The sequence below is a fragment of the Dermacentor silvarum genome, chromosome 1 (genome assembly GCF_013339745.2).
Source record: "Dermacentor silvarum isolate Dsil-2018 chromosome 1, BIME_Dsil_1.4, whole genome shotgun sequence".
Lineage (NCBI taxonomy): Eukaryota > Metazoa > Arthropoda > Arachnida > Ixodida > Ixodidae > Dermacentor > Dermacentor silvarum.
This window is the reverse complement of record NC_051154.1, coordinates 215,481,366-215,496,368: the sequence shown is the minus strand read 5'-3', so window position 1 is coordinate 215,496,368 and position 15,003 is coordinate 215,481,366. Positions and strand designations below refer to the sequence as shown.

The following is a 15,003-nucleotide window of genomic DNA, read 5'->3' as shown; positions in this document are numbered from 1 at the left end:
CTCGTCTTAGTATACAGCTGAAATTTCTACTGGTGCTGAATATGCTGTGCATCAGCAGTCAGCTACAAATATTTGTATCCCTGTAATCCATTATAAATTATGTGCAGCTGCGCACAAGAAATGTATGGGGTCATTGAAAAATAACTGAAGCAAGAAAGGATTGTCAAACATTCGCGTAAAAGAGCAAGCTCATAGCATAACAAATCCTGGATGTGTTCGGCCCTACTTATGTTGCTTTTCTTTGAAAATAAAGGCAGCGAATATCTTGGTACATTGCAACCATCAGAGTTAATGAAAGAGCACGTCATGTCCCATGACAGCAGAATTATAGAACTATTCTCTTTTATGAATGCCATAATATTATTATTTTATTATTCTGCCAGTTAGAATTTCATTTCGATAAAATCATCTAGCATGTTTTCATGTTACCGTAAAGGCATTACGGAGAAGAATGCTCTGAGTATTGGTCAAATAAGAAACTGAACAGAACCACCATACCACGTGAGACAAGTAGGTTCAGGTCATCGACTGTGCAGGCAGATGGTGTACAAATACCGATACGCACGCTCTGTCTTCCACTCTTCGTGTCCGCCGTGGCTATCAGGGGGCTGAAGCGACCCTGAAAAAATATATGTTGCGCTTTTGGGAACTCTACCATACAGAAGCTGAAGAGTGCAGCTGAGCGATTGTCGGTAGAAGCAATGTCCATGCGCAGCATGCCATGTTACCAAGAATTTTCTGGAACGTTTTATACATGCCAAGAACTACAAAACTAAAAGCCAGTGTCACCCTTTCTGAAGCCTCCTAAAATACTGATGCCTGTTTCTACAGTTTCCCCAAAGCAATAGCTAAGTTAATGTTCCTGCTAATGAGTTATCGTATCTTGGAAACCCAACGGTTACATATATGCTACGTGTTCCCAATGTTTCCCGACGAGGTGGTAATTGCTTGCCTGCAAGTCTCCTTCTTGGTTAAAGCGGCGAACGAGATCTTCCATTACATGACGAGGTGGTTGCAGGAAAAGCGAGCAATATTGGCCCTTGATGTTCGTGCCACGAGCTGTGGTGTGTAGGCATTGTTCGTAGCCACCAAGGCTCACTACTCCGCCTTCCAGTAAGTTGCTAGGCATGAAGCCATTGGCAAGGACCACTGAAGAAGCAGGCGTAAAAACAGACAAAAGAAAAGAAAATCAATTTTTTTAGGAGTCGTCCGCCTGGAAGATGAATAAGATAAGCGCGTACATCATAGTGTTATCTTTGCTCAGGCTGCGCATTCAGCGTGGCACCAAGGATAGTTTCTTAACAAAATAATTATAGCATAAATAGACTATTAAATCGACGAACTATTTTGCAAATTTTTTTAGTTTCATAATATTCGTACTCTTTAGTTTATACCGCAGCCATTTATTCCTGGATTACCGTAAATAATATTTTGACTAGGTACTGCGGAGACATTGAGGCAATGTGCATTTATACAGTCAGTGTCAAAACTTTACGGGGTATTGCTTCCACAAATATTATGGATTTCTGCTTTGTTAACAACATGCACCTTCTAACTTTATAGATAACTGTACTGGCAATACAACCAACAGCAAACAGCAACTCTGCATTTGAATTTGATACTGTATACTCAGGCTTTCCGCGAATTCAGTTGTTTCGAAAATAATGTGTCCCGTAAGCTTTTGGTGCCTATAATACACTGTTTTGCTCTTGTGAGCGAAAGATTAAGAAAATTGACGAACTAATTAAGTGTGGACGAAGGTATGAGTAACGTGCGATAACCGCCTGATCTCTTCAAGCAGTGACTGCGCAAAATTATGACTTGCAAGTGTGTCTTTCTATGTTTGCACAGTCAGGAACCAGTTTCAGTTCTAATGAACAGCTACTTTCTGCTGACCACTAATGATCAGTTGATTGATTGATTGACTGATTAATAGCTTTACCATCCCAAATTGAGGCAGAGGCTATGAAAGAAGCCATCGTGGAGGTTCCCGCACTAATTCCTGACCCCCTGCAATTCTTTAAGCTGATCCCAAAGTGCGGTTCCCGAAGTTTTGCATTCCGAGTTGTTGGAATGCGGTTACTGTTCCAAGAATCGACCTCAAGCTTAGTAGCAGAGGGCTGCCGTCATTGAGCCACTGCGGCTGGTGCTTGAAGCAAGTTAGGCCATAAACAACACTTGCTGACACGGGCACAATATTTTATAAACGTAAGGTAGATCAATATTGCAATGCTTGCTTACATATATGACAAATATTCCATGTAAGCGGACAGCGTGCATATGAGTGTTATTTTTAAACATACATTGCAAGGGCTTAAGAGACAAACTTCTGCATACCATGGGTGTCGGGAAAAAACGCCTTTTTTTGTAGCGTGAGCACACGTCTTCAAAAATAATCATGCAATGGCCAACAGCACGTGAAAACAATGCAGTGCGCCTGGTTATTTTAGTCTTCGTGGGCAAAACGTAAGAAAATTTCTGTTCTTTAACTGCTTCGGTGGTATTAAGAGTTTTACTCCTGACTATACAACATTCCCTACATCCAAAAGTATATCTATCTGCTGATGTACTGATTCGTTATAATCCTGCCCTGAATATTTAAAGCAACAAAAATTATGCAGGTCCAACGCACATATTGGAACCTAAGTGAAGCAAAGCCTTCGTGAAGTGGTTAACTAACTCACCGCGGTGGCTTAGCGGCTATCGTGTTGCGGTGCTAATCATGAGGTCCCGGCCGCGGCGGTCGCATTTCGATGGGCACGAAATGCAAGAACGCCCATGTGCCGTGCATTGGGGGCACACTAAAGATCCCCTGGTGGTCAAAATTAATCCGGAGTCCCCCACTATGGTGTGCATCATAATAAAATCGTGGTTTTGGCCCCTGAAATCCCCAGAATTTAGAATTAAAGTGCTTAACTAAATGTTATCGAATTCATGCAAAACACAACAGTCTCTATTTTCATTCTATGAAGCGCAAGTCTTATCTGAAGCGCTGTTTTTGCTTAACCACCATACAGGTCATACCTTTAATTTCGTGCAGCGTTTATATTTATGCATTACACCGTTCACAAGGTACTGTAAAGCCCTATAATTTCGCGGCCGGCCCCAATCCTTCGCGAATCGGAGACTTTGGACGTATTCACGGCTACTAAACTTAACGATTTCAGGCTTGTGCCCCCACGTTTCATATGGACCACAAAAGCTCCTTGTATTTGTTTATTATCGTTTTTGCTTTTTCTAAACAGTGCAGTATGGTGCAGTACAGTAGGTTGACACAATCGCGGTGCAGCTGAAATTGGGCAAAGATGACAAAGTGCCCCTAACGGCTTAATGATAAAGCCACTGCACGCCACCTGGGACAACAATTCAGAGGAATGGCATAGCGTTAGCTTGCGCAGCCAAGTAAATCGAATGCGCCAAACGGCTCATTGTTTTTTCTTGTGTGTAAAGCGTAAATGATCTGTATACTTGTCTAGAAGATCTAGTAACGCCTGTCTTTGTCTAATTTATATATTTAAAAAATATCCCTGTCATAAACAAAAACAAAAAAAAGAATTCATCTGAAGGAGCAGTTCTCGCTACTCTATGTGACTTTGACTCACGGACATGTATCACATGTCTCTAGAATCAATATTAGGGCCGTGGCCTCATGGCTCCTGAGATTTGTAAAGCCACAAAGGCGCTGCTGCGTTTCTTCACGTACACCAGCATATATATATATATATATATATATATATATATATATATATATATATATATATATATATGACCGTTTCTGGCGAACTGAACAATGAACGTTTCCTTGCATGTGTGTCCGTGCATACTGTGAACTTACCTTCCCTCCTCCTTCGCATCTTTCATTCCCCTTTCTCCCTTCTCCAGAGCAGGGTAGCCCTACGCGCTAAGCCTGGTTAACCTCCCTGCCGTTTTCTTATGACCTCTCTCACTCTTTTCGAAGTGTTCAAGTACACGAATATTGAATGACATCCAGAGTTCGGAGTTCGGTGGCACATAGCCTAAAGAGTTACAGCGTGCAGCGACGCGACCTTCGGACAAATAAAAAAAGCGAGAAAAAGCTGCAAAGCTAACAATTTCATGCCTTGCACAACTGCCAGCAAATTCTGAAGGTTGTTTTCTTCTGAAACTTAGGTACAACGCCTGAGTTACAAGACTGTTTCGCCGGGTTCACCAATGCAAAGCACTATTTTTTTGTGCGATATACTCACTCTTGATGAGCCATGGCTCCTGCCGCTTCAGTGCGGAGAACATCTTCAACAAGGCGGATGTGCATGGCACGCTGACGTTGCCGTCAGCTGCCACTTCAGAGGCTAGAGGCCACACCTTCTTTAGTAGCAGGTCGGACACATCGGTTAGGTCTCTTTGAATATTCGACCACTGCTTTTCAACTGCATCCGTGGAACAGCCTCGCAGCGCCGTTAAGGCAGTCCAAATCAGCAAGAGCTTCGACGCCGTCATTCCAACCAAGTGTCGCACAGCCCTCTAAGATCTCGAAGTCCAGAGGCGGAAACGCTCCCGAGCTCAACCCGGAAGAGTTGCTGTGTTTATCTTTGCAAATACCCATCGCTTGTTTGCTTCCGCCAGATCAAACATGTCCTTCGAATATATGTGCAGTGGGGTTCAACCATATTTTTTTTTCTTTCTAGGCTTATTTTGTTATCGCTAGGCTTGTGATCTGCATTTGAGCGCACATTCACTTGTGAGCACTTGAATTACTCCGTTCGTAGCATTTTCTCATTGCTTATGCTTGTTATAAACACAGCTTCTCGTAGATCCCTGCGATAATTTTTTTACACTGGGTTACTTTGACTCGGCTACTGTACCTCTTGTTGTACATTCCGCAGCAGTCGTTCGAGATACACCAGTGGCAAGTCACGTAAAACTTAGACATTTAATTTTGCGCAGTGAACAAAACGAAACAATCTTTATTGGTTTTCCGCCTGAGAAATACATCCTAATAACTTCTGTCCATCCATACAACCAGCAAAAATGTCAGCTTTCTTTCCAACGTCTTGCGCACAATTTTCTTTTGTGATTGCAATTGCTGTTCGGTACTTTCATCTCCACTAAGCTCTTTTTTCCCGCCCAACTTGCTGAACGTTCTGGGAAATGTCGACGTGCTCGACCGATAACGTGGTTCATTTGTGCACAGGTTCCCCCATTTAACCTCCCACATGATATCCAGACAGAAGAAAGGGGAAATTAAGGAGGTTAAGCAAAATGAAAAATCCGGTTTGCTAGCCTACACTGGATAAGGGGGGAGGGGGAGGTCACATGATATAGAAGTTCTAAATGGCGGTGCGCGAAAGGAACCAAATTTTCCTACCAGCTGCTCACTACTGAATCAACAGTTCCAACCAGTTGCACGTCTTAGTTGTCAATATTGTAGTCATTATGTTTAATTAATAAAATTGAAATTAAGCTTACTTTGAACAAAAGGCGCGAATATTAACCTGTCACTAAAACTACTGAGATCAGTAGCACGGCATTCCACTTGCTATTTCACGCAAGTTACGCATCCACAGCGCAAATGCACGTAGCACATCGCCTTAACCGGCAAGGATGTGCACCGAGCCCTTCGTTTCCTGCTTGTGGTCATGCATCAAAATGCTTCTGCACTTGCTTTTAGAATGCCCAACGTTCAGCAGTTGTCGTCCTGTATGGTTGAGCTAGTTACAGCAGCTTGATCTTTCTCAAACTGCGCTCAATCAATTTTTAAGTGAAGTTTTCTTTACGAGCCCTCCAGGACTTTCCTGACTGGGCTGCTGCTGTCTTGCCGAATAGCTCACACATAAAAAGAAGGCAGAATCTTGCGCACGATGGTGGGATCTAACCTCCGTCTTCCAGAACTGCAGCCGAGTGCTCTAACCAGTAGACCACGATGGCATGTATAACTCTAACGTGCCAACATCAACTAGCTCTTTGAGATGATTGCCACGTGTGGGACATTGCGTAGCACGGGTGCGCGAGAGCACATGTGTGTCCAGATTTTAATGCGCCGAAGACGCAGGAATGAAATAAGCATATTTGTAGCGTTTGACTAACTGCTTAAAGAAAGCTTTTCCGTAGATACCAGGATCGCATTGGAATCTGCATAACATTTTATTTCTAAAGGTCAAGCTTCAACTCTATACGAGGCTCACGAAGCTGGGCTGGAATTCTTGTGAACTACAGCACAATATTCTCGCCTGTTGTGCTCGCCCTCTGTGTGTGATATGACGTGTAATGGTGTGCTTTCCTCTTCTCTTGACTTTTTTCTCCATCCTTTTCTCTCTCCCTCTTTTTCTCACATGCTCAAGCGGGTTTCCTTGTTTCCCCCTTTCAGGAGATAATTGCTGGTCTGTTTTTCTTTCTGTGTCTGTGTGGCACTCATTATGTTTGCATAATTGATAATCATACTATATGTTATGTGGCAACTGTGTACGTGCAAGACAGAGGCTTACAAGAAGATGGCTGCATGAAGAGATCAACACTAGTGAAACAAGGGATCTCTCAGGCTGGAGCCACATTTCGACATGGGGACTTGTCTTCGCCGGGGCCCGTTGAAGGATCACATAAAGAGACAGAGTGCCATTCCTTCAACAAGTCCCTCCTATAGCTTCATCGTCTTTCAATGTCTTGAGCACGTTTTGCAGAGAACCGCAGATGAGATCTCTGCCTTCGCCGGGACCAGTGTATTTAAGCTCACGTGTTGGACCATCTGGCCAAGTTACAGAGCTGCAGCGCCCAGTATTTGTGTACCAGCGTACCAGTGTGCACTGGTGCAGCAGCGCATACTGGTATCAATGTTTCCCGCTGTGTGCTTGCTTCCTGGTGTCTCGCTGCCTCCGAGATGAGCTAGCGGAGTTTGGGACAATGCGCAGATCAACAGCATACGGACGATTGCGAAGTCCAGGAATCTCTTTGTTCTTTATAGAAACTTTCCGTTATTACCGGATCGAAAACTTTCTCTTCGACTTTTCGAACTAAAATAAATGACATACTTGAGGCAATCACAGTGGCTTTTTACTTACACAGCTTTAACCACTTATTTTCACTCATTTTAAACCACTTTGTGACAGGTTTCAGATATAATGCCTCTAAGGAGCATGACTGCCTTGTGTTGAGCAAAGTTGGTGTCCCAGCTCTATAGAAAAGCTGCATGTTTGAAAACAAGCAGACACAGTACAGGTAAAACGAGCAGACGACTACGCTGATAAGTCCTTCATTATTCACCGCTGTAAACAGCGATATTTGCCAAGCAACTAATGAAAACTAGATCATATGTGTTCATCTTGCCTTTTGAAAATATTCACGCCATTATAGTATGCCGCAAATTTTCTTGATCCTATAAAATATAAGGGCAGTGCTGCCGAAACTTTCTGACGTCACGTTCTGCAGCTTCTATTCGTATAATAAACTAGAGCCAGAAAGGCTGGAGGGGGGAGGGGGAGAGCTACGACTCCGTGCTTTTGGAAACCCTGAAAAAGTGGTGGGCTGAAGCGTGCTTCTTACCCTTCTGTTACGACGTAGTTTCGCCGTGAATACGTAACCAGAAACGTAGAGGTTGCTGTAGTGGTAACAGCGATGTCCTGCGGTTACAACGATGAAACCGGTGGCCACCCTTACACCGGTTGTTATAATTTCTTGCCTTTCGGCGTAAAGGTGATCACATGAGTTTGAATTAAATTTCTCTAATCCTTTACCAAACCCGCTCCGCCTTTCATTGAACTTTTCAGTAACGTTAACCTTCCCCCCTTGATTGCTCATACTGGGAGAAACATTTTATGCTTTGGACGTATTAAAGGATAATGCGTTCATGATATACGAAATCCAGATCTTTTCTAGGCAGCTTCCGAAGCTGGCTTTGCTTTTGTGGTTAAGTTCTTTTTTATTTCGATATGAACAAGCCTTCGGGATTGGCGATCTTGGAAAAAAAGAAAGAATCGTGACCCAATTAATTTTTTCCAAGATATTCCTCTTTCGCATGCTTTAAGAATATCAAGGCTTTATATACAGAAAATACGGCCGGACATTAACTAGGAAGAATGTTCAAGTCCAAAAATCTCAGAAGTCAATGAGTGTACTTTAGCGCGATGAAAAAAAATGCAAAGAAAAAGACCGAGAACCAATTCTGAATAAAAGAAAAAAATTATATTTCAGTTCTCTTATTTCATTTTTTTTCATGTTTTGCCTTCTTTACCAGCCGACTTTCGATAGATAAAATTGTGTGGCGCTGAATGGAAGACCGTCATATCAACACGATGGCAGCTGAACTTGACGTTTGCAGGTATATAGTATATCTTGAAACCTTGAGCGAAACACAGGGGCTCTCTCTCTCTCTTCACCCCGTTACTCATCTCCCCCAGTTCAGGGTAGCCAACCGGGCGTGCGACTGATCAACATCCTTACCTTTCCTTCCCCCCTCTCTTTCTTGAGCAAAACACAGTGAAAGTGTTCAATGAAGGTTCCTGATAAAACCCAGATGCTAACAGTTACACAGGGTGAAGCATGATTCCTTTAAAGGTCAGTAGACACACACATCTAGGAGAACTCATTTGATTCAACCAATCACTGTACAACGCAGGCTGCTGCGTATGAGGAGAAAACAAACGTACGACAAGACTACAAGACGGGGTGGGTGTTTGACTGATTTATTTATCTGATGGTATGAAAAAAGGGACGTCATCTTGTGTCATTGGCTTCTCCACAGTTTATTGTCATATGAGCACACAAAGATGAGATGAGACACACAAAAAAGCAATTGCGAGCATTTTGACGCCAAGCTCCGTGCCATGGTGTGATGCAGGGATCCCGCAGGACAAGAACACTATTGTAGCACCACTTGTGTGTTATAACGAAAAAAAATGAACATTTTAAATAGTTATATATTACTTCTATATGTTACATAGCTATATGTTACATGTAGTCCTTACACTACAAAAAATAACAAACGAAAAACAGCGTAACCTATCGTAACTTGATGGACAGAAAATCCTTACATTCTTTTATACATATGCTTCCGATGCTGCACGCTCATGACTTCATATCAACATCAACAGAAATGTCAATTCGTAAAAGGAAAGTGCGATTACTAAGTAACTGTCTGAATACCTTTATATATTCAACGTGAATGATGTAAAGGTATGATCAGGAGGCACAGAAAATATATGTAACGGCAGCGAAAAACTACCTTATCACCTGAGTAAGCGCCATACTTAGCTTCATATCTTCGCCAATATTGGTATTTATAAATGTCCCTATTAAGAATGTCATGAAGTGCAGTGCTAGCTGTTTAAAACATGCGAAAAGAATTACCTTCATAGAATTAGATTGTTTCTTTTTTATAGCTTAATTTGCAAGATACGACATTTTCTTAGACTGCTGTTTTGTAGACGTTTGCGCCACCGCAAGTTGAAAGATGTGGAGATGATAGATCTCTATCAGGCACAACACAGGAGACGTGCGTTGGTTTTGTCTACCACTCATTCAATTTGCAGTCTGACGTGCACTGAAAGACTGTTCAGAGCTTCGACTTTTCAGATTCGGTCTGGAAAGCATGGTTGTCGACGCCACCTGCATTCATATACAGCTTCTTCACATGTTCCTCCATGGTGAGCGTAATTTCGGGGCTCTTCTCTGGTTTTTTGTCAGAATTGTCTTTAAGAGGAACCGTTTTCGTTTGGACCTCAACAATGGTCATTTTAGATGGTGGAGCAGCTGCAGACTTCTTGACACTGTTCAGGAGTGCATCCTTCCTTTTTCCCTCGAATATCAGCCTCTCAAATCGTGTCACGGGGGCCTCCGTGGTCAGGTACAGAAGGTATGCCAGGAACAAGCTCATGCCGAAGAGGCCGATAGCAGTGTTGAGCTGAAATAAGCAAGCTTTGGTTATCGGTTTGTGATTTCGAGCACCGTAAAGAATATTATGAGGTGCCATATTAATACTCAACTATATGAAAGTTCACATAAAATTCGAAATAATGGAGAATTAGGAGACAGCATTAGGGCTGAAGAATATGTTCGCTAGTTTGCCCTTGCCTCTTAGGAACCGCCACCTCAGATACATCAGGCATGTTGTGCGCCGTTTATATTCATATAAAGTGGCAGGAACTGTGGAATAACAGGGGCACATAGGAAACAAACACCAAAGCCAACTTCGAATGAAAGTTCAATTTGCCCGTATGTTAGGAAGAACCTACCCTACAACAAGTATGAAGTATCTGCAAACATAAAAGGTTAGAAATGTCATTAGCGGTAATGCAACAACGCGAAATGAATTCTCTACACACCACGAAAGTGACTGGACGTTCGAGATGTTTGTCATTTTTTCGTATTATATATTGCCTCACACTGCACCCAGCCTACTCGGGAAAAAATAATCAATAAGGAAGTCAATGGGTTACAGTAGTAATCTTGGTTCACAGTCATGAAACGTGCCCCTTCTTTTTCAAATTTATTGCATATACTTTTTTAACTAGCTTATTTGGCTTACAAGCCGCTAGTTAAGGTGTTCAGTCAAGGGAGCCGATGACAATCGCAAAGAAGAAGGAAAGAATGAAGGGCTTCGCTCAATACTTGATAAGAAATAACAAGTGTTCTGCACTGAATGTCAACAAAATGCACGTCGCGCTGACAAAACATGCAGTCCAATGGGCTGGTCCTCCGTTGCTCACCTGAAAGAATTCGTTCATGTTGATGTGCGTTTTTATAATGCCCATGCGAAGGTATAGAAGAGGCACATGAACGAGGTAGACAGAGTAGACGAGCCTTGACAATGGCAAGAATGGTTTCCATGAGAAAAAGGTGTTCAGCAAACCTGCGTGAAAAAAAAAACGAAAAAGAATACAGCAGCAGCCGCAGTGGGCGAGTGAGGTAGTTTCCGAAGCAGTTGCACGGATTGAGCGCCACTTCGCGCGGTCACGCTGAAAACAATTGTGTGGCAGTTGACGCGCGTTTTATACGTTTTTGCCTTGCTCATTGCCTTGCCACAGACAAGGCAATGAGCACTCTACTATAAAAGCTGCAACGTCTACAAATACGCGTTTAGCTCTAACGCCACCGTCTGCCTTCATCCTGTCAACTCTGTACCACGCTTTCGTTTTCGCTACACCTAGAAAAATACCGAGGACTTGCGTACAATTAATGTTTTCCCTTGTTTTAGGTGGAACTGCTAAAAACCTATTGTAAGCAATAGACAGCTTGCAAACCTACAAGAACATGGCGTGATCCCCAGTTAGAATAAATTAACGTATAACAAAACTTGGCATGCTGTTGTGGGGAAGGAGAACGTTCGTAGCGGTCAGAAGCAGTTCAATTTTAGGTAAGCGTGCCGGTTGACATGCTTGCGGTACTCAGATGACCGCACAGAGTAAACCGTCAGCGAAGTCAACTATATTGAACGAAAGAAAGTTTGCTGTAATTGGTCCTAACATGCCGCAGGGGAGACTCATCAGCTTACGAGTTGCAAACTTTCATGGCCGAGTTTTCTTTGAGATGCACGCTATTAAGGGACAGTAACCAGGAATATGAAATTAGGCTGGATAAATAAATTCGTTTCTTAAATACCAGAAAGATCAGTCTTAGCGTGAGCGGTGGCTTGGTAAGCCAGAAGAGACGAAAAAACAAAACCACGTAGAAGTTCCTGCATTAGCTCCACGTAACATCAAATAACGTCAAATATTTTACCAACATTTACTTGGGATGAAATCACTGCTTGTCGATAAGCAATAAGGATTACACTGCGTTTTAAAAGAATCAGAGACTCATTCCAGCTACTTTTGAAAACATTTCCTGGCAAAAAAAAATCGACTAAAGCGCAGGAAAATTACTTCCACTACGTGGCGTCACAATAAAGTACCGGTGCTGAACTTTGAGCACGACATCCGAAAGAGGAGAACTTTAGCAACAATCTTCTTTATTAGTAACCAACATTTTTCTTCCAAATAGCTGCAGAGTATCGAAAAAGAGACGTCCTCTATCAGCACTGGTTTAGTGTTGCTCTTTAATGTCCCTTAAAAGTCAATTTCCGTTTTCTCATCAATTCCAGTGCCTTAATAATAATCAGTGAGACGTCCATAGGTCAATAAGTCTCATTGAAGTCAGTTTCAGGACTGTCAGCAACACGCGACCCTACATTAACCACCTTCTTTCAGCCGGATCTTGAGTGCAGATTCGTAAAGCAATAGGGCTGAACAACTGACACCGATACCTTCGCGATCACTACACAAACGCTACTGAAGCATTTCCGTCGTCAGGTATATCTATAAGGTGTCCCAGCTAACGCTAGCCAAGCTGCTATAGGAAAGAAAAAGAAGTAAAACACATGGTGCAAAATACCGTTATAACACCTGCGCTGTTCGGTCATCTGACCTGTGACGAACGAACACCTCGGGATTTATCATTGTATCTTGCACCGTGTTTATTTTTTCTTCATTTTTTTTTCGTTTAACAGCTTGGCTAACGTTAGCTGGGACACACGGTATATCCCACCGAGGCCGCGTCCGTCCTCACCTCCTCGACCTGTGGCGCAGGCAAACGTGGGCCAGACGAGGCCCAGTGACCAGACCAGACGGTGGAAACCGGCGTAAACGGCAGTCGTGATTTCATCTGGCGGGTGGCCTCGATTCCATGGCAGGGTGATGAACAGCACGAAGCCGGTGAGTGCCAGTGATATGATCCACTGGGCTAGCTGCATAACCTGCACATATTTTTAGAAAGTTGCCGTACGATGATGTACGTATTGATATATTAAGGGTTGCTAAAATGATCAGGCTATGCAGAAGATTCCCTTATTATTAGTCCTGAAGGGCAAGCGCGGGCCAGAACAAGTTGTCAACGACGAGAGCACAAGGAATAGGCGACTCGACTGCCACTCTGAATATTGCGGACAAACACCCTTGTGATAACAAAATATGCCTGAGATAATATCGTACTCTCGTTTTCACAAAATTATTATTTCTGAATACGTAATTATAACTTGCGCCAGAGCATCTATCGATCAATCAACCAGCAGTTCTTAAGATTACCTCAGGGTACATATTTTCTTTTTCAAGGAGCTGGCTTTGTAGGAAACATGCGAGACAAAATGAAAGGCGCATAATGTCGTTTATTGAGACTACGTAACGGCAAGCTCAAACTCCCATACTTTTGTATTCTCCCTCACTTGAATATCAGGCCTCCTGCTCACAGCTTTCGTGCTTGCATATTAAACAAGCACGCACGATTTTCATGCAGTGTCCAATGATGGTGCAAGCCATGAGTGACAGAACCTGCTTTCAGCGCCGGTCTCTGCCAGCGACTGGCCATTTTAATTTTAGCATGTCTCTATCACGGTGTGCTTGCGGCTACAGCAGCAAGCATGCACAAGCCTAACGCATCGATCACTGGAAAACTGCGGTTTTGTGGTACTTGCCCAGGAGAGTTATATAACATTTTACAGACTTGGCCGTATCGACAATTTACAGGAGACGATCGCAACGCGATTAGATCCGCGATCGTCCTCATCAGCTTTTGTGCCTGCACAACAAGCACATGAAGTATAGCTAGGATGAGAAATTAGGAAGAATGCAAAGGCGACTTTATTGCTCGATACACAAAAAGTGCACCAAATCATAAAGAAGAAAACAAACAGAAGAAGCAGAAAATAAATCTTAGGAACGAGTTGCAGCACAGCGGCAAGTAACACGATGAAATAATGGAATAGATATGCCAGTAAAAGTATACGCCACCAACCATGCTTTACAACGGTGTTGCCCATTTTTGTTGCCGAAGCAACAAAAATGGGCGACGGCGTTGGTGAAGAAAAATGGGCCACAATGCTTGAGTTTAAGTTTATTTTCACCCCAATCATATTACATTGCTCGGACACAAATACACACAGAAACATAATAATAATAATAATAATAATAATAATAATAATAATAATAATAATAATAATAATAATAATAATAATAATAATAATAATAATAATAATAATAATAATAATAATAATTACAATAACTGTGGCGTGGAAGGCGGGAAAAAATGTATACGCGGCATTGTTCGTTTTGCCAACGCTGTTGTGCAGCGTGATAGTATCTTGTATCTTTAGCGAAAGATATGTAGACCAACACGTTGGCCAAATCTTGTGAAAAATTTAGGCCGGCGGTTGTAAAATATGCTCCCTTGCGTGAATACGCAACTGTAGTTATAGAGCATTTTTAAACTAACAAAGCGAAGTCTACTGCATCTTTCGCACGGTCTCTGTGAAGTTTATTTTTATTTTTTTTTATTTGTGGCTCGTATATTTCGGAGAAAAATATATGTTGGACTTTATGTCCCTCACTTTTTTCTCTCTTGTACTGCACAAACCATCTCTTTAGGAGAGGCGCATTGATCCCCATGCTGTGCAAGATTCAGCGCACGCCGTTTAGGCTCACACGTCTACAACCGCGTATGTCTGCAAAAGATGTATAGTAGAACATTAGGCCAAAGTTGATTGTCGATTAGTTACAAATATATGATTATAAATACAATTGACAACATAATACGTGCCGTCTGTATTGTCAGAGATCAATGAAGATGCCTTGGCTAATCTATTGGCATTGTTATTCGTATCGTATCCCCGCAGCGGACACGAACAGTGCAGCAGCTGTGCTCGTCTCCCTCAGGATTTTGCCTGAGGTCGGAAATTTCGCAAGATGAAATCTTCATACCGCACGCCAAAATACTTGACCGGTTTAATGTTGAGTCCTTGCCAACAAGTGTACTGGCAATGTCATGCAGTTGGTGCATTAAGTGTATTTGTAGGAGACACGAGGATTGTGTAGAGTGGCAAGGAAAATTCTTATATGTTCTGTCGGAAATACTTCTATCTACCTATTTCTTGGACCCAGTGAAACTGTGCCTGTATTTGAATGACTGTCTAGCTTGTGATGTACCATGTGCGTACTGTGAGATGCACTGTGGGTACTTGTACTTTGTAGTAAGCTGTTAGTGATGACATTTTAATATACTGTTGGTGCT

At 42.5% G+C, this 15,003-nt stretch overlaps 1 protein-coding gene across 1 annotated transcript in view; it reads right to left on the bottom strand.

The window, feature by feature from the left end:
• Positions 1–15,003, bottom strand: part of LOC119436756 (uncharacterized) — a 150,969-nt gene that overhangs the window by 110,111 nt on the left and 25,855 nt on the right. Inside the window, exons 13-17 of the mRNA XM_037703749.2 lie at positions 12,511–12,697; positions 10,674–10,816; positions 9,523–9,868; positions 4,227–4,406; positions 953–1,149 (exon numbers count right to left, since the gene is read on the bottom strand). Coding sequence (XP_037559677.2) covers positions 953–1,149; positions 4,227–4,406; positions 9,523–9,868; positions 10,674–10,816; positions 12,511–12,697 — 1,053 coding nt within the window. The remainder of the gene's footprint in view (positions 1–952; positions 1,150–4,226; positions 4,407–9,522; positions 9,869–10,673; positions 10,817–12,510; positions 12,698–15,003) is intronic.